We start from the raw sequence: 19006 nt of genomic DNA, 5'->3' as shown, positions 1-19006 counted from the left end.
ATTGTCATGTCATTATCCCAAGCAGGACAGGTATTGTGGAAGTAACTGTCATTTATATAGCATTTTAAAGTTAAACAACAGCACAATGCTTACATTATCTCATTCCAATTTCCCAACAATCCAATGATATAGAATGCTAAAGATAATATCCCCATTTTATAGATGAGGAAATTGAGGCTCAGAAGAGTTCAGTGATTTGTCCATGGTCAGATAGCTAGTAGGTATTAAAAGTGGGATTTGAAATCAGGTCTTCCTGACTCCAAGTTCAATATTCTGTTCACTATGCCGGGGTTGGGGGGTGGGAGTTGGTGTGCCTTTAGCTACATTTGCAGTCCCAGGATGCAGAAGGTTAAATTTGTTCTCAGCAGTATTCACTCAGTGTCCTGAGTCCTCTCTGCTGACTCACCCCCACCTGCAGTTCAGGCAAATCCTTGAAGATTTTGTTTCCAGGATGTTGGGTAATTCTTTACTCCCCCATTTCCTGTTTGTAAATTTCATTGAGAGGAGCCCGGGGCAGGAATTCCTGGGGAAATGAAGGTGTGGACCCTGGTGCTCCCAGAGGCTATTAGATCATGAAAGAATTATGGTCTCTGGGCTAGCCTGTTTTCCAGTTTGTGGATTCAGAGAAAGTCTGTTAACACTAAACATGACCAAGCGATGGCCTGAGAGTTAGACATTCTAGTCTCTGAGCCCTTTTGACAACTCTCTTTTGAAGGGTACATGTCAAAAATGTGTCTGTGTGCTGTGCTTTAGCTTCTCCTCAGTGAAGTTGGGAGTGGGGGTGAAGCACAGAATGAGAAATAAAGGAAAGTAGGTGCCCAGGTTGGACAGCAGAGGGTGTCCTTGTGCTTCTCTTTAGCTGTCTGGTTCTGCTGCATTCAGCCATTTTATAAAGATTGTTTTCCTCCTTGGATATCTCCATTTTGTATTTGTGACGCAGAAAAAAAAAGGACTTGGCCAGGGAGGAGCCTGGGGTGGGGAGGGGGAGGAGAGGGAGACAAGCTGAGGCAAAGCTTGCCTCTCCTCTGCTCAGCTGCTGCTCATCAGGGACACACCTCACTGCAGGCAGCAGGCTTCCTGGGCAACCAAAGGAGAAAAGCCTGAAGCAGGGAGGTGTTTAACTGATGAATGCCTCCTGGCACAGCAGTGTCTCTATCCAGTTAGATGCCTGCAGGAGTTCACATTCTGTGGCAAACCCTCTCTTCTTTCCTCTGGAGAGGTGCAGTGGGCCTTGTTGTAGAGGGGCTCAGAGTGGGCTTGCTTTTTTTTTTTTTTAAAGAATTGCAGGCTTAGCTAGGAGATTTGTCTTTTGTCAGTAGTGTAGGAAGTCAGAAATGCCTTGAAAAATCAGGGATTGAATTCCTTTAGGAGATCCCAGAAGGGATTAACCCAGACATCCCCTGTTCACATTGAGGTAGTCTCCCATTGTAGTTTTCCACAGAGAAAGTGGTAGAATAAAGGACTGGAATATTTGGGGAGGGTGAGAGATATAGAAGAGATCAGGACATTACTAAAGAAAAAGGTGGAGTCTCCTCCTCTAACATGATTATAAGCATGTTCTCTAAAATCTGAAAAATTATATGTAAATCAAAGCTAGGAGTTCTTTGCCATGGACCTAGGACCAAAAAGGGGGGGGGGGGTCATCATGTCCACAGAAGCTTTAGCCTATCACCTGTGTAATATCTGGGCTCCTGCTACCTCCCTAATCCTTTGCTGTCCCCTATTCCCTTGGTGATATTATTGTCCCAATTGTGAGAGACTGTGTGAGCCTGCTGTGTTGGCCGAGCACAGCAGTGCTTGTAATTTGGGTGCTGTTAAGGCTCATGGTATTGCTTTGATAAATAATAGTGAAATCTTTGGGGAGTAGGAGGTTAGACTAAAGCAGAGATTATAACTAGGGTAGTTGTTAGGCTGTATAGGTCCCACATCCCTGAACTCTAGCCCTCCCCATTTTCTTAACCTATATAATTCCTAAAGAGTGGCTTAGGTTCAGAGGATGAGCTGAGGACATTAAGCCTTTAGCTAAGCTGCTTTCATGGTTTTGCTAAACTATTCAGAAGTAGGTCAGTGATTCTGACTTTCAGCCACTGAAGCAAGTGTTCTGCTTTCTAGCCCCAGGAGTGCACAGGCTAGGAGCTGATTCCCTTGCAAGGTTAGCAGTACACATCAGGAGGAGGGCATTGGGATCAGCAAAGCTTGCCTGGGAGGCTAGATTTGGCCAATTGCTCTTAAGAGCTGGTACTCTTATCAGCAAAGTACTTCACATACAGATTATAGGTCAGGGCTTCAGCAGCTGGAAATCTCTACCGTGATGTTACTCCAGATATTGCCAGGGAGTTAGCTAGATGGTGCAAGGCTTCTCTTCTCCACTGTGGGCCCTGGAAGAGTCCCAGGCTGTTTGGGGCTTTGGCAGGAACTCTCAAATAAAATTCCTCTCTTTACTGTTGCCACATATCTCTGGACTTCTGTCCCTTGGAGACTTCTCGTGATTTCTTGAACTAGAATTACTCAGCTTTTCCTCTTTTGATGCCATTATCATTGAGGCATGACAGGAGTCCTCTGTACAAGGTTGCTCTTCCTGCTCTGATGGAAATGGGAAGTTGGAGTCTGAGCAGTGACAAAGCTATTGTTTTAAGTGCTTTACCATCTGGAAGATTTCTGAATTTTCAGTTCCAGTAATAATTGTGACTTACAGGGTCATTGTTGAGGATATCCCTCAGAACTGTTATGGACACTATCTTGGACCTTTTCCTTATTAGCAGATTAGGAGTTATAGCCAAACACACAGGTACTGACACTGTTGTAGCTGTAAGCTGTCAGAAATTCAGGGACACCAAAATGACAGAGTGCTGAGAGAGAGAGAGAGAGACCAATCTGTGTGTTCTCCACAATCCCTTGGATTCTATGCTTTCCTCTCCCAAGTGTTTCTCAGGCCTCTTGTACACTTCCTTAGGTATTTTTAATCAATAGTTCCTCACCAGATATGCCAAAATATGCATAGAAAGCCTTTTTGTAGTAACAAAAAATTAGAAATAAAGTTGGTACCTTTTTTATTGGGGAATGACTGAACAAACTGTGGTATGTTAGTGTAATGGAATTGTTTGTTTTTGGTGGGGGCAGGGTGGATATTTGGGGATGATGGTATGATTACAAAACAGTTCCAAGATCGTGGTATAGTGAAAAGGGTACTGGACTGGGGGGTCAAGGTTTGGGTTTGCATCCTTTCTTTGACACTAGGAGTGTGAGTTGGGGCAAATTCAGACCCAGGATAAGTGAGGTAACAGTAGGAGCCTAGATTTAGAACTGGTGTTCTTTGCTGTTAACCATACTGCCTGCACTTGATCTGCAAGAAGCCTTTCCTGGCTTCCTTCAATATTAGTGCTGTGAGAAAATGATGGGTTTTGCCAACGCCCAAAGGCCCCAGCTCAAGGGGATTGATTTGGATCAATTGGATTGACTGACTCTGCTGATTGACTCACTTGAAACTGACTTTATTGAAACCCCACCTACCTGACATACTGGATCTCAGGGGGTGTAGACTCTGACCTCAACACCGGGCCACCCTCAAGTCCAGTGAACCAATGGATTTTGGTGATGCTAGTCAATTAGCTTGAAGCAGTGTGTAAGGACAGCCTCTCCTCGGGACGCAGGAGGAGTTTAGACTGTTAGTTCATCTCTCCAACCAGCTGGTGGAGGAGGACTTGAGGAAGAACCAAGATAGGCTGGAACTCTAGGCTAGATATGCCTTTTCTTTTCTTTTTTTTGTTTTTGTGAGGCAATTGGGGTTGTGACTTGCCCAGGGTCACACAGCTAGTAAGTGTTAAGTGTCTGAGGCTGGATTTGAACTCAGGTACTCCTGAATCCAGAGCCAATGCTTTATCCACTGCGCCATCTAGCTGCCCCTGATAGGCCTTTTCTTAACTTTCTGACCCAGGTGTTCTCTTTTTACTAATACTTGGTATGCTTTAATAAATGCTTAATGCCTAAAACTGGTGCTAAAGCTTCTAATTTATAAGTAAACCCTAACTAGCTTTCCCTTCACTTGGGACAGAAATAAGGTGTCCACGTATTTAATTTTACTCATCACAGTGCCTTTCTCTCTGAGATTACCTCCCACTTACCTTGTCTGTATCTTGTATGGATATCGTTTGCATGTTGTCTTCCCCATTAGACAGTGAGCTGCTTGAGGGCAGACTGGTTTTGCTTTTCTTTGTATTCCCAGTGCTTACTTAGCACAGTGCCTGGCACAAATGTTTCTTGACTTGTCTTCTCTGAACCTCAGTTTCCTCATCAGTAAAATGAGAATAATATTTCTAGTATGTCCCTCACAGGGTTATTGTGCGAATCAAATGAGATCAATGTAAAGCACTTTGTAAACCTATAAATATCTTTTGTTATTAAGGGCCTGCTATGCTTACAGAGAGCAACAGAAAATGCAGAACCTGCCACGAAGGAGTAGATTCTGGAATTGAGTTGGTGATAGAAAGAATATGAACATGCAGAGTTTAGAAGTAATATATAGGATTTAAAGACATTTTCAAGACAGCTACTTAAGAGCTATTATAGTAATGGTATTTTAATTGCCAGACTGCTGTTACAAACAATGAATACAGTAAGAATTCAAAGATAAGAGGGTTCTTTTAGGCTCGTGTATAGTCAAGGAAAAGTTCCTGTAAGAGATGGGATTTGACCTGCATTTGGAAAGCTGAGTAGTGTTTAGAAATGGGGAAAGTGAAATCATATTTACAGAGAAGTCATTCTTTCCCCTTCAGTATGTTTTATGGACAACAAGTTGATATTTTGGCACTAGGATTCCTTCTGTAGGTTAACCATACTTACAGAGTCCCTTGGGGGTGGGGGGGGGGGATCACTTCCAGGATCTCTTGTATCAGAGGCATCACCTTACAAGGGCAGTAGTAATCTCTCCAGGGCTTCAGAGCTATTCTGTAAATTGAAACTTCTCAGTGATGGAATTTGGCTTATTGTTAATCCTACCTTTCTAATCTTTCTCTCAGCCAAGAAGGATCAGGAAGGTGGAGAAGAAAAGACAACACAGAAGAAAAAAGTAAAAGAGCTGAAGGTGTTGGATTCAAAGTCAGCCCAAAATCTCTGTAAGTAGAACTGTGATCCACGTTTGCAAGATGAAAGGAAATAGCTTCCTAGCAACTCAGGTTACGTTGTGCCAGATAATTAAAGTGGTCCAGAATGTACTGTCTCAGGAGCTTCCCCTTCCTTTCCCTGAATACCTTTAACTGAAACCTGGGTGACTGCTTGTCAGGGATATGGGAGAAGACATTTTTTTCCAGGCCACAAGTAGACTAGGGGTGGCCTCTGAGTCCTTGCTGTCTTTGAGATACTGTGATTCTGCATTTGGAATTTCCCATCTGCCTAGTTCACATCCTTGTCTTTTTCATTGTATTGGAGAAACTTTCTTTTGAGCCATTGGCTTAATTTCAGTCTGGTTGAGCCCAAAGTAATCCTTGAGGTTTGTTCTATCTTAGTGCTCAAACTAATTATCCTTTCTGCTTTTAAAATGGATTTTGGGGTCAGAAATTTCACTACAAAGCAAATAAGAAAAGTGCTTGCTAGAGTTTAGGATAGAAATTGATTTGTGTACATGATGGAAAGTTTTGTAATGAGCATACATGTAATACCTGACTGATCTCAGACTGCATGATCAAGAAATATTGAACACTTTTCTATATGTAAGGCATCATGTTAGGTACTGCATGGGACACAAAGAAGTAAATATGAGAGACAGTTACTGAGCTCAAAGAGCTTATAGTGTGGTTAAAGACCCATAACATTCACATAGGAAAAAACTAAAGTAGCAATTCAATTCAACAAGCATGTATGAAGACTTAGGCTGTGTGAGGCATCATTCCAGGAACTAAGAATTTGAAGACAAAAAATACAACTCCTTGCTTTCAAGCAGTATAACTCTACAACATGCACAGCATCTTCCATCTGATTTCCTCACAATAAGCCTGTGAGGGATCACCTAAGGATTATTCTCCTTATTTTGCCAATGAGGAAACAAGGCTCATAGAGGGCATGTGATTGGTCCATGGTCACACTGCTGGTATATGTAGAATCCAGAATTAGAGCCCAAGTTTCCAGATGTGTGTTCTTTCTACTCTCTTGCACTACAAGAGATAGCACCAAATAATATAATTTCCAAATAAGTAATATAGGCAGTAAAAGCTGTGAGGAGAGATCATGTAGTTTGGCAAATGAAATTGGATCCGGAACTTGAATGGACACAATTTAGAAAGGCAGAAAGGAGGAAGTAGAGCATTCCCATAGCAAAGATGTGGGTGGGGAAGGGATGTTTAGGAGACAGCAAATAGATGGGTTTGTCAACCTAGCAACAATACCACCACTAGATTGGTATCTTGAAAGAGATTTTTTTTTTTTTGACGGGGCAGTGAGTGTTAAGTGACTTGCCCAGGGTCACACAGCTAATAAGTGTCAAGTGTCTGAGGCTGAATTTGAAGTCAGGTCCTCCTGAATCCAGAGCCAGTGCTTTATCCACTGTGCCACCTAGCTGCCCCCCTGAAAGATTTTTTTTTAAAAGTTGAATTTGAAATTGGGGTGATGCCCATCAATTGGGGAATGGCTGAACAAATTGTGGGATGAAATTGGATAGAACACTATTGTGCTGTGGGAAATGATGAGCAGGATGCTATCAGAAGGACTTACGAAAAATTCAGTCCATCTACAGAGAAAGAATTGATGGTATCTGAATACAGCTTGAAGTATAATTTCTTTCTTTCCTTTTTTTCTTTTTCTTTTTTTTTTAGTGAGGCAGTTGGGGTTAAGTGACTTGTTCAGGGTCACACAGCTAGTAAGTGTAAGGTATCTGAGGCCGGATTTGAACTCAGGTCCTCCTGAATCCAGGGCTGATGCTCTATGCACCGTGCCACCTAGCAAGTTTTTTTTGTCTGTTTTCTTTCACAACCTGACTAATGAATTGTTTGAGTTCTTTAGGGGGGATGGGGAGGGAGGGAGGAAGAGAATTTGGAACACAAAGTTTTAAAAATCTATGTGAAAATTTTTTTATATGTGTAACTTGGAGAAAATTCTAAATTAAAAAAAAAAAGATGGGTTTGGCTGTAATGAAAGGTTAATGTAATTGGGCAATGGGAACTAAGGCTGAACAGATTGGTTGGGGTTGATCATGGAAATCTTGAAATTCCAGGGCAAGGAGTTTGGATTTTTATCTTATAGCCAGTGAGGAGCCATTAAAAGGGTTTTCTAAACCAGAATCATGACATGATAAAAGCAGTGTTTTAGGAAGATTTCTCTGGCAACAGTATATAGGATGGATTGGAAGAGGAAGAGAATGGAAGGAACATTTTGTTTCTCATTTTCTGGCAGCAATCTTCCTGGGTTCTTTTCGTATGCCCTATCAGAAGATCAAAACTGTCATCTTGGAGGTGGATGAGGCCGTTCTGACAGAATCTATGGTGCAGGTGAGTAAGATAAAGCAGTATTGGTCTGGTCTGGTGAATTAATTTTAATTTTAAATAATTTTATTTTCATACCTATTGAAATATGTGAACAAGAGCAAAAGAGAAAATACAAAAAGAAAACAGTACCAAAGTGATTGTACATGTAACTATGTACTACTCTGTTAAAAGAGTATATTTTTATTAACCTAAAATTCCAGTGTGGTTAACATTAATTTTTGTTGTTGTTTAATGTTGGGTTTTTTATGTAGCTGAAGGCCTTGGTTATATGTATTGTTATTTTGGTTCTGCTTTCTTTACTATGCATTGGTTCAACTAAGTCTTCCTATATTTTCTTTGCATCCTTTATTTGTTGTCTGCCATAGAGTAATAATACTGAATTATAGTGAATATTATTACACAACAAAGAAATGATTGAGGAATTCAGAGAAACTTGGGACTAGGTGTCTAAACTGATGAAAAGAGAAATAAACAGAGCCAAAAGAAAAACATTGTTATTGCACCTATATCAATTCAGAATCCCTAAGAGAAAGTCAAACTATGAAAAACTTAAGCTCCATTGAAGCTCTTATATTATAAATAATGAAACATTTCTCCTCTTATGACAATGAGGAAAGAATTATCATATATTGTCAGATATGGTCACTGTCATGTTTTTGCTTTCCTTGTTTTTCTTTGTTAGAAGGAAGCTAGAAAGGAAACAAGCATTTGTTAAGCACTTACTAAGTGCCAGGCACAGTGCTGAGCTCTTTACAAATATCTCATTTGAGCCCAACAACAACCCTGGTAGGTGCTATTATTATCCCCATTTTACAGTTGAGGAAACTCTGGCCGGCAGAGGTTAAGTAACTTGCCCAGGGTTATACAGGTAGTTACATCTTGAGTGCAGATTTGAATTCAGTTCTTCCTGACTCCAGGCCCAGTCAGTTAGTAACATTTATTAAATACCTACTATATGCCAGATCATTATTCTGGGAATGCAAATACAAATAAAAACAAAGACAGTCCTTGCCCTCTAGGAGCTTATAATTTAATGGGGGAACACAACCCACAAAATGAAACTGAAAAGTGGGGCCACAGGAGGAGTGGTACCTGTCAGGGGCATGATAGGGAGTTCTAGAGAAGTCCAAAAGCAGTGGAGCTGGTGGAAAATGGGGCTAATGATAGCTAATGCACATGTCTTTATACATATATACATGTATGTATGCATGTCCATATATGTGTCCATCCTACTATGTGGCAGGCACTATGCTAAGCACTTTCTAATAATTATCTAATTTGAGCCACACAACTTTGGGAAATAGGTGCTGTTACTATCCCCATTTTTCAGATGAGGAAACTGAGGCAGACTAAGTGATTTGCCCAGGGTCACATAGCTAATTAAGTATCTGAGACCAAATTTGAACTCAGGTCTTCCTGACTCCAAGCTCATTGCTCACTCCACTATGCCTAGGGTTCATTTGGGGGTTGGGTGTGAGGTTAAAATGATTGTGATGTAAAAATGAAAGACAAAATGTATTTTGAAAATTCCATTAGCATGTACATTCACATACCAAAGTTTATTCAAACATTCCCCATACACTGTGGACTCGAAGCTTGTTTTCAGTTTTTTGCTATTACAAATAATGTTTCTAGGAATATTTCTGTTTAGCCAGGTCTTTTTTTCCCCTTTTAGCAGTGTCCTTAGTGTTAGCATCATTAGGAAAAAATATTTCATATTTTTTATCAGAAAGTTTAACGCAAGACTTTCCCCAGTCCTGCTTCTTCTACATGCAGTGTTTTGAGCTGTGCAGAATATTTTTATTTCCATAGAGTCAAATTTGTCTCTTTTTGCATCTTATAATTTCCTTTGAGTCATGACTGACTAATTTATTTTTCCATACACAGTTGCACAGGCTATGGCTATAACTGCTTTACTTTTTAAAAAATATGACATTTTGTAATTAAATTATTTATCCTTTTGGAATTTATTATGATATAAGGTACAAATTTGTTACCATTTTTTCATCAAATTGCAATTAAATTTTCCTCAGTTTTTGTTGAATAATGAATTCATTCCCCAGTGATTTGTGTTCTTGGATTTATTGACTACTAGACAGTTGTATGCGTTTGGTTCTGAATTTTGTTTTTCTGATCTATTTGAGGGATCTGGTTTGTTTTGTTTTTTTTTCCGATTTATACAGAGTATGAGATTATTTTGATAATTACCCTTTCATAGTATAATTGGAAATTTGATGGTGCTAATTCACTTTCTGTTTTGTTTCATTATTTTCCTTGATGTTCTTTATCTTGGGTTCTTCCATTTAAGTTTTTTATTTAATTCTAATATTAACTAATTTAATTGATATTTTGGTTGGCATTAAATCTGCAGATAAATTTGTGTCCCCTCCTCCAGCCCCTCCTGCTGTATTAATATAGAAGCAGAATATTGCAGTAGATAGAGAACTGACCTTGGAATTGTTTTACCTCTCAGGCCCCTACCTGCTTTTGTAGAGGGCAATTCTCTTCCTGTGTCTTCTCCATGTCAGTAAAATCACGGGGCTCTGTACTTCACATTAAGTACCTTTCTTCTTGTTTGTATTTTTTTTTTACCCCACAAGCAAAAAGTAATTCATGTAATTTCATTCCCAAATTTTTAGTATGTTTTAAATGGTATTTATTTTATAACTTTTCTAGGTTAGTGGTTTTATTTAGGAATATTAGTAATTTTGTGTGTGTTTATCCTCTGTTTTGGTGAAGCTATTATTTTTTGTTGTCTCTTGGATTTTCTAAGTCATCCTATCATACCCTCTTTGCCGTTTTAAATTTCAATTTATTTTTTTATTTTATTACTATCAATAATATTTCCAAAATTGGTACAAAAAATGGCAAGTGGGGGCATCCTGCTTTCATTCTATTTTATTATAAATAATGTTAGCTTTGGGGTTTTTTGTTATTTCTATGCCTATTTTTCTTTTCTTTTTCTTTTTCTTGTTTTTTTTTTTTGCAGGGCAATGAGTGTTAAATGACTTGCCCAGGGTCACACAGCCACTAAGTATCAAGTGTCTGAGACTAGATTTGAACTAAATGTAGGGCTGGTGCTTTATCCACTGTGTGACCTAGCTGCCCCCCTCCATGCCTATTTAAAATATTTTTTTAAAAATCACAAATCAGTGTTAAATTTTATTGAAGGCTTTTTGTGCATCTATTACCACTTCACATTTTTGTTGTTTATTATTGATATTTTATTGTGCTAATTATTATTTTTTTAATGTTGAGCTGTCTTTTTAGCATAAATCCAGCTTGATCATAGTGGTTTTTTTTTAAAGAATGTTACTGGGGGCAGCTAGGTGGTGCAGTGGATAAAGCGCCAGCCCTGGATTCAGGAGGACCTGAGTTCAAATCGAGCCTCAGAAACTTGATGCTCACTAGCTGTGTGACCCTGGGCAAATCACTTAACCCTCATTGCCCATCCCCAAAAAAACCAAAGAACAAAAAAATAGGATGTTACTCTTTTAGAGTTTTTTTTTTTAAATTTTTTTGGTTTAGGCAGGCAATCTGCCCTCTGGTTGTCCTTCACATTGATCCTTGGAATATCATTCCAAGCCCTCTGATCCTTTAATGTTGAAACTTCCAGGTCCTGTGTAATCTTGATTGTTGCTCCTTGATATTTAAATTGTTTCTTTCTGGCTGCTTACAGTATTTTCTCCTTCACTTGATAATTCTAGAATTTGGATACAATATTCCTTGGAATTTTCCTTTAGGAGTCTCTTTCAGGATAATTGGGGCAGTTCTCCTTGATATTGTCGTGAAATATGGTGTCCAGGCTCTTTTTTTGATCGTGGCCCTTGTCTAGTAATTCTTAAATTGTCATTCATGGATCTATTTTCCAGGTCTGTTGTTTTTCTGAAGAGGTTTGATTCTCCTTTACTGCTTCCTGATGTCTCATAGAGTCATTAACTTCCATCTGCCCAATTCTGATTTTTAAGGAATTATTTTCCCCAGACAGCTTTTGCACCTCCTTTTCCATTTGTCCATTTGTATTTTTTCTTTTCCATTTGTATTTTTAAAGAAGTTATTTTCTTTTTCAAAGCTTTTTACTCTCTTGCATAACTCTCATTTTTTCCCCCAATTTTTCTTTTACCTCTCTTATTTGATTTATAAAATCCTTTTTGAGCCCTTCCAAGAGGGCTTTTTGGTCTTGAGACAAATTCCTCTTCCCCTCTGAGACTTCAAATGTAGGCATTTTGACATTGTTGTCTTCTTCTGAGTTTGTGTTTTGGTCTTCCCTGTCGCCATAGTAGCTTTCTATGGTGATGGTTCTTTTCTGTTTCTTATTCATATTTTAGCCTATTTCATATCTTTTAAAGTTGAGCTCTGCTCTTGAAGTATAGCATGCACTATCCCAAGCTTCTTTTGCTGGGGGCCAGGGGTCTGATCACTGGCTTTCTGCTCGGAGGCCTCAGTGGCTTGCAGCTTGCTCACTGCACTGGGGTGGCCCAGCCTAATTGTACCTGTTGTGTAGCAGATACTCCAGTTGGAAGATTGCCTTCTGTGTTAAAACTGGTCTCAAAACTGGCCTGCTGTGCCACTAGCTTGCTGACCTAGAGCTGAGGGTTCTTAGCTGCTGATGTGTTCTATGGTTAAGATCCTTCTGTTGGCTTGCCCAGACACCCTCTGCACTGTGCTATGGTCCCCCCCCCCCCTTTTTTTTTTGGTGAGGCAATTGGGGTTAAGTGACTTGCCCAGGGTCACACAGCTAGTAAGTGTTAAGTGTCTGAGGCCAGATTCGAACTCCAGTCCTCCTGAATCCAGGGCCAGTGCTCTATCCACTGTGCCACCTAGCTGCCCCCTATGTTCCCCTTTTACCCAGGTGAGACAGACCTTTCCTGAAGTCTTAGGTTACTTTAAGTTGGAAGATTGTTTCACTCTGTCTTTTTGTAGGTTCTGTAGCTCCAGAATCCATTTAGAAGCTTAATATAACATTGTTTCCAAGGGAAATTTGGAAGAGCTCAGGCAGCTTCCTGGCTTCTCTCTGCCATCTTGGCTCTGCCCCTTTCCCACATTGATCCTTGGACATTCAATGGGATCAGTAGGACAATTTAAGAGATATGCTCAGCCACAATGAGGTAGACTAAATATCTTTTTCTCTCTTTCTATCTCCCCCTATTCTCTTTTTCCTTCTCTCTTTTTTTCTTTCTTTCAGAATCTCATTAAGCAGATGCCAGAGCCAGAGCAGCTAAAGATGCTGTCAGAACTCAAAGATGAATATGATGATCTGGCTGAATCAGAACAGTTTGGTGTAGTGGTGAGTAAGGCCTGTGTGGAGAAGCTGTCCGTCTATCTGTATCTATCCACCTACACACACATACATTATGAGTGACCTTTTCATTGCCTCCCCCCTTTTAGCCTTGCTCTGTATTAAACCTGGGTTTGGTATTTTTTCCTTACCCCACTTTGGGATTCTGTTCCCAACCAATGGTTTTGAAGCCTATCTCCCTTACCCCCATCTTCTCCCTGCTCCTATTTCTTTGCCTAGCTATGTTCTAACCCGTTTGTTCTTCCCACCAGATGGGCACCGTCCCCTGCCTTCGAGCCCGACTCAATGCTATACTCTTCAAGCTGCAGTTCAATGAACAGGTAGAAAATATCAAGCCAGAGATTGTTTCTGTAACAGCTGCTTGTGAAGAGGTACGGAAGAGTGAGAACTTTTCTAGCCTCCTGGAAATAACTCTGCTCGTGGGCAACTACATGAATGCTGGCACCAGAAATGCTGGTGCCTTTGGCTTCAACATTAGCTTCCTCTGCAAGGTGAGAATGGGAGATAGAACAGAGAGAGAGACCAGGGCAAGTTTCAAGTCCTTTGGGCCAAATAGGAGGGGCTCCAATCTGCTGAGGGTGGTTTTGGTCTCAGATCTATCCTATGCTCACAGACATTCTTATTCTCAGCTTCGTGACACCAAGTCCACTGATCAGAAGATGACACTGCTGCATTTCTTGGCTGAAATGTGTGAGAACGACTACCCTGAGGTCCTCAAGTTTCCTAATGAGTTGACCCATGTGGAGAAGGCTAGCAGAGGTGAGGACAGACTGGGGAGAGACTCTGAGGTGGCATAGGAGGCTGGCAAGTATCTTCTTGGAGAGGGAAGTAGAGGTTATGTGGTCGTAGAGTGTATTGTCTTAAACAAATTAATTCATTTAGGTCTGGGGGTGATATTGAGGCTACATGAGTCCGTAGTGAAAATATAAAGTGGAGAGAGGGGCTTCTGTGTATAAAATTGAGAATATTTAGCAACACGATGAAAAGATAGTCATCTAGAGGAAAGGCACTTGTTTTTAATCTAAGACCTCGACTCTCTTGGTTTTCCCATTCAGAAAACAGACTTTCTTGGCAGAAGTTAAGACATCACTATCTGGGAAGAAGGCAGAGAGAATATAACCTTTTTCTTTCTTTTTTTTTTTTTTTTTTTTTGGTGAGGCAATTGGGGTTAAGCGACTTGCCCAAGGTCACACAGCTAGTGTCAAGTGTTTGAGGTCAGATTTGAACTCAGGTCTTCCTGAATCCAGGGCCAGTGCTCTATCCACTGCACCACCTAGCTGCCCGAAAATATAGCCTTCTGCTGAAGGAAAAGCTGGTTCTGCCACTCCATTTCTCTGAAAATGGAAGTAATCCAATATATCACACAGGCAACACTTGCCCTAGCTATGTGTTTCTATGCAAGTCTCCTTACTCCTAAACCCCATTCCTCTAACAAGCTAAAACCACAGGGCCCATGGGGCAGGAACTCTGTTCATTCAGTTAAACAAGTATGTATTGATCATTTCTGATTTTTTTAGCACTGTAGGTGTTGGGATTTGCCATATAAGTTCATGACACAATTATAGTCATAAAGGTACTTAGAATCTTAATGGAGAGATAAGATTTGCACACATTAGAGGAATTGAAAGGAATGTTAGGCCAAATATCAAGGAATGTTAAATTAAATTCCCCCCTCTTTCAGTATCCGAAGCAGTTAGGAAGGGGAAACTCACTAGCTTGAAGAGCTTCCAACCTAGGCTAAGATCCTTTCAGGGCTGTAAATTCATTTTTCATTGAAGCTATAAGTTCATTGTTACCCCATCCATCTCATGCAGTCTCAGCTGAGAATTTACAGAAGAACCTGGATCTAATGAAGAAGCAAATTTCAGATGTAGAACGAGATGTTCAGAACTTCCCACCTGCCACTGATGAAAATGACAAGTTTTTGGAAAAAATGACCATATCCTTTCAAGCAGTATAAAGAGGGGGAAAACTCAATGGGGCATGAATGGGAGATATCCATGGGGCTCAGCAATTGGAGTATGGAACACACTTTAGTGAGGTCTCTTGAGGCTAATAGGAGATGCACTCTATTCTGGGAGTATGTAGTTGCAGAAGAGTCTAAAGGAGCAAAACTATTAGTTTCTTGGTTCTGGTCCTTTATTCCTTGGTCCTACAGCTTTGTAAAGGATGCCCAGGAACAATATAACAAGCTGCGGATGATGCATTCTAACATGGAAACCCTCTTTAAGGAACTAGGAGATTACTTCCTCTTTGATCCTAAGAAGATGACTGTAGAAGAATTCTTCATGGACTTAAACAATTTCAGGAATATGTTTGTGGTAAGCAGACCTCCAAACCAAGAAGCCTTAGTAGAGGTTTTTCTCCCAGAGACTAGTTCACTTTGCTTAACAATAATGTTTTTTACTTATAGCAAGCAGTCAAGGAGAACCAGAAACGAAGGGAGACCGAGGAAAAGATGCGTCGAGCAAAGCTAGCCAAAGAGAAGGCCGAGAAAGAACGATTAGAGAAGCAACAGAAGAGAGAACAGCTGATAGATATGAATGCAGGTATGAAGGGAGAACAAGGGATAGGTGGTGAAACAGTGAGGATGTTCAGGAGGTGCAGTATGGGCAGAGAAATGGCTGATCTCTGAGCTGGACTCTGAATAACTAAGCTTTTGGCACAGTCCCTCAGATCCATTTTGTGTTTGATCTGACTTCCTCTGCTAGATTTTTAGTTTTTTCTTCTATTTTAGATTTTTTGTCTCTATACCTTCCTTCTTAATTGTACAACCTGATTCCTTTCAGTTTTTCTTGTTACTAGGTGACCTTGGTGTTACTGTAATACATACTCTTGCTTTCTACCTATTCAGGAGCTCCTCTGCTCTCCTCTCAGCCTTGCAGACCTCTCTGCATGCATTGTCTCGAAGATGGCTTCCTAGGCCTCTGCCAAGTCCTTTGTGGCAGCAATACCACCCCTCCCCTAGTTCCCAACTCTCTCCCTCTCCCCCCAGCCCTCCTCATCACCATAGCTTGAGAACACTGACAAAGTATGGATTTGCAAACCATAACACATTCTTCCCAGGCAGTATCTGTCTCTTACTACCAGAAGCATTCCTTTGTTGAAACATATGGCTCAAGAACACACACACACACACACTCTCTCTCTCTCTCTCTCTCTCTCTCTCTCTCTCTCTCTCTCTCTCTCTCCCCCTCCCTCCCTCTCTCTCTCCTCTCCCTCCTCTCCCAGAAGCATTCCTTTGTTGAAACATATGGCCTCAATTACTGCCCCTCTGTTTCCTGCCTCTGCTCCTTTCCTGCTCCTGATTCCCTTCCTATTCCCCTCCCCCCACCTCTGACTGCTCATGTTGCTAACTGCAGAGATTTAACTGTTAAATTTAAATTTAACATTTTCATTTATCAGTATCCAACTGAATTACCTTAATATCTTCCCCCTACCCCCATAGGCTCTTCCTTCCAAGTGAGGGTTATGGGTTATACCTCTGAAATTCCAGGCCTAGTGAAGTTAAACTAGTTCAGAGAAACTGAGCAGTTTTTGCTTTGTTAAAAGCTAGGGGTTTTGTTTTGTTTTTAAAGAAAGACTGGCTTTTCCTGGTCCTGTACCATCCAGGTCTCTTTGGGATTTGTTTGGAAACTGCTTTTAGAGAGTTATTATTTTTCCCTTGGGACCTTTTCCATCCTAGCACTTACTGAATACAAACCCAAACCCCTGTGACAGCCTGGCTTAAAGGAAGAAACAATAACAGCCTATTTCTTTGCCCCTTTTCAGCCTATAGTCTTGTAACAAAGCTTATGCCCAAGTCTCAGCCCAACTAATTTCATTGCCTTTCAGCATCCCAGCTATTGTAGCTATAAATTGAGGGTTACAGAAGGTGGTCTGTCTTAATCCCCTCCTCTGATATCTGTCTGTGGACTGGAACAGAACTAGAAGCTTATTTCCTAGGACATTGTAGGTACTGGAGGGTGGGCGAATACATCTACAGTGAAAACAACATGGATTTGGGAATCAGAAGACTGGGTCAGATCCTAGCATTTTCACTACCAGTATCGCCTGGGGGCTATCACCCTCTTGAGACTTCAGTTTTCTGATGGGTAAGATGAGAGTTAGGTCAACCCTTCGATCCAGTAAATATCCCTGGCACACAAGTGGTGTTAGGATTTAGCCCAGTCAGCAGGGGGCGCGGCTTTCCCGTGCCCTGGCATCCTCTGACCAGCAGTTGAGCTGGAATATAGGTCAGCTGCATTGGTTGTCTTCAGCAGGCAGATGGCGCTTGGAACACTTAGCCAGAGCCTTGGAAATGACAGCTGTTCCTGGGGATTTTGCAGTTTCAGGTTTCACCACCCAGGAGTTGTTGCCATGGAAACAGACCTGGGCCATGAGCAAGGATTCTACTTTAACTCCTTGTGTACCCACAGAGATTGTTCAGTATATGCAAGAGGGCCTAAGTGGAATATGACTCCCGGGGCGGGGGGGCTGGTGTCATAAGGGGTTGATACCTGTGTGGAAGCTGACCATTTATTTGTTGGCTTCTTGCCTGTCTTTCCTCAGCAAACAGGAACACAGACCCCTGCTGCAGACATCTAAGCAGAATACCTTGGGGGGTTGGGGGAAGGGAGTTTCAGTTCCTTTCTGCCATTTTAATGTTAGTCTCTGCCTTAAAGATCAGCAATTCTTTGTCCTGCTGCTGGCTAAGAGAGAGGAATGAGGCTGGAGGTGGGGTATACCTTGCAGGAAAAAAACCCAACTGTTTGCCTTGATAACCCAAGATCCCAGTAAGGGACAAGTAGTGCTCCTTAATTAAAGAGATTTCATTGCTGAAACCTCTTATTTCAGTAACCTTGAGGTAATGTGTAAATTTGCATAATTTAGATTTTTCAGGCCCTTCTGCCTTTCTACTCCCATCTCTCATTGTGGTTTGGAAGCATATGGAGCAGTAGAGGCCAAATACAATTCATTTTTTTTATTGGGGGAGGCAAGGGGAGGTGGGGTGTTGACAAAGCCCAGGCTGTTTGAAATAAGTGGTTGTTAGCATACAAAACAGTCACTCCATATCCTACTTCATTTCCTTCCAGAGGGTGATGAGACTGGTGTGATGGACAGTCTCTTGGAAGCCCTACAGTCAGGTGCAGCATTCCGAAGGAAGAGAGGACCCAGACAAGGTGAGTGGGGGCATTTGGAGTGACTCATGTCACTGTCAGGTTTCTATGTTCCAGGGCTAAGGGCAGAAAGCTTACACACTGGGAAAGGATTGGCCAAACTAATTTGTTGATGAAGAGAGCAAGTATTGGCAGTCTGAATAAAGAAGCCCCCCTACCTGAATCTTCTTCACCTAGAGAAAGTCATCTGGTTATCAACACCCAGAGCTCATCTGCTGACTTGGAGGAGAACTTTGGTTTCACTTCTCCCTTCCTGGAGCAAAGATCTAGAACTAGGGATGCAGAGGGAAGGCAATTTGTTTCTGTGGACATTAGGAGTTATGTGTAGTCAGAATTAGGGTGGATGAGGAGAGTGAAATGATCAGATATCTGAGAGAAGACAGGAACAGATAAGAACTACTCAAAATTCAGAGCTGGAGTAGGAGGTGGACCCTTGAGTCACAGGGTCTCATGCCTGTGTTTGGGAGTTATCTGCTCCAGAAGTAGCCTTTGGTGGTTTTAAGTGTATACCATTAAACTATAGAGTCCCTGGGGGAAAGAATAAAGGGGGTGTGAGATATTGTTCAGGTAAGGATGGGAAGAAGATGAATAACAAGAAAAATAGAGGGAAACAAAGAGACCTAATCAAAAGTGGGGGGATAGCTAGGGCTCCTACTCTTTTTCTTCTCAGCACAGAGAGGCACCAGGTCTGTAGATGCATCACTGTGTTTGATGAAGATGTTTTCCCAGGCTTGATGATTCTTTGATGTATGAGCAACTGAGTTTTAGGAATCATGTTCTCTTTCCCAGAATGGGAGGAAAGGGCAGCTGAAGGCTTCCTTTAGCCATAGCCTCACTACTAAAGAGGCAGGTATTATGCTGCTTGCTCTCTGGACATTCTGTGGTCCCGCCTGACCTCATCTTTAATCTTGGAACCATCCTGGAAAAGAGGAATGGAGCCTATGTACATACTGCCACAGGAATTAATATAGCCAGTTCCATTCAAGTTAGAGCATGACATAACTGTTACAAACTAGAGAGTTTAGCTACTAGAAGTGGGCCTACAGCAATAGATATACTTAACCCCAATCCATATT

General features: G+C 41.2%; 1 protein-coding gene across 2 annotated transcripts in view; it reads left to right on the top strand.

The window, feature by feature from the left end:
* The window catches only part of DIAPH1 (diaphanous related formin 1), a 94125-nt gene that overhangs the window by 67085 nt on the left and 8034 nt on the right, over positions 1-19006 (top strand). For both annotated transcript variants that reach the window (XM_043984515.1, XM_043984516.1), the window contains exons 19-27: positions 5016-5111; positions 7381-7475; positions 12658-12759; positions 13023-13262; positions 13401-13530; positions 14586-14710; positions 14928-15092; positions 15185-15320; positions 17847-17933. In XM_043984515.1, coding sequence (XP_043840450.1) covers positions 5016-5111; positions 7381-7475; positions 12658-12759; positions 13023-13262; positions 13401-13530; positions 14586-14710; positions 14928-15092; positions 15185-15320; positions 17847-17933 — 1176 coding nt within the window. The remainder of the gene's footprint in view (positions 1-5015; positions 5112-7380; positions 7476-12657; positions 12760-13022; positions 13263-13400; positions 13531-14585; positions 14711-14927; positions 15093-15184; positions 15321-17846; positions 17934-19006) is intronic.

The sequence above is a fragment of the Dromiciops gliroides genome, chromosome 2 (genome assembly GCF_019393635.1).
Source record: "Dromiciops gliroides isolate mDroGli1 chromosome 2, mDroGli1.pri, whole genome shotgun sequence".
Classification (NCBI taxonomy): domain Eukaryota; kingdom Metazoa; phylum Chordata; class Mammalia; order Microbiotheria; family Microbiotheriidae; genus Dromiciops; species Dromiciops gliroides.
Note: the sequence above shows the minus strand (reverse complement) of the source record. Positions and strands in the feature narration are given on the sequence as shown.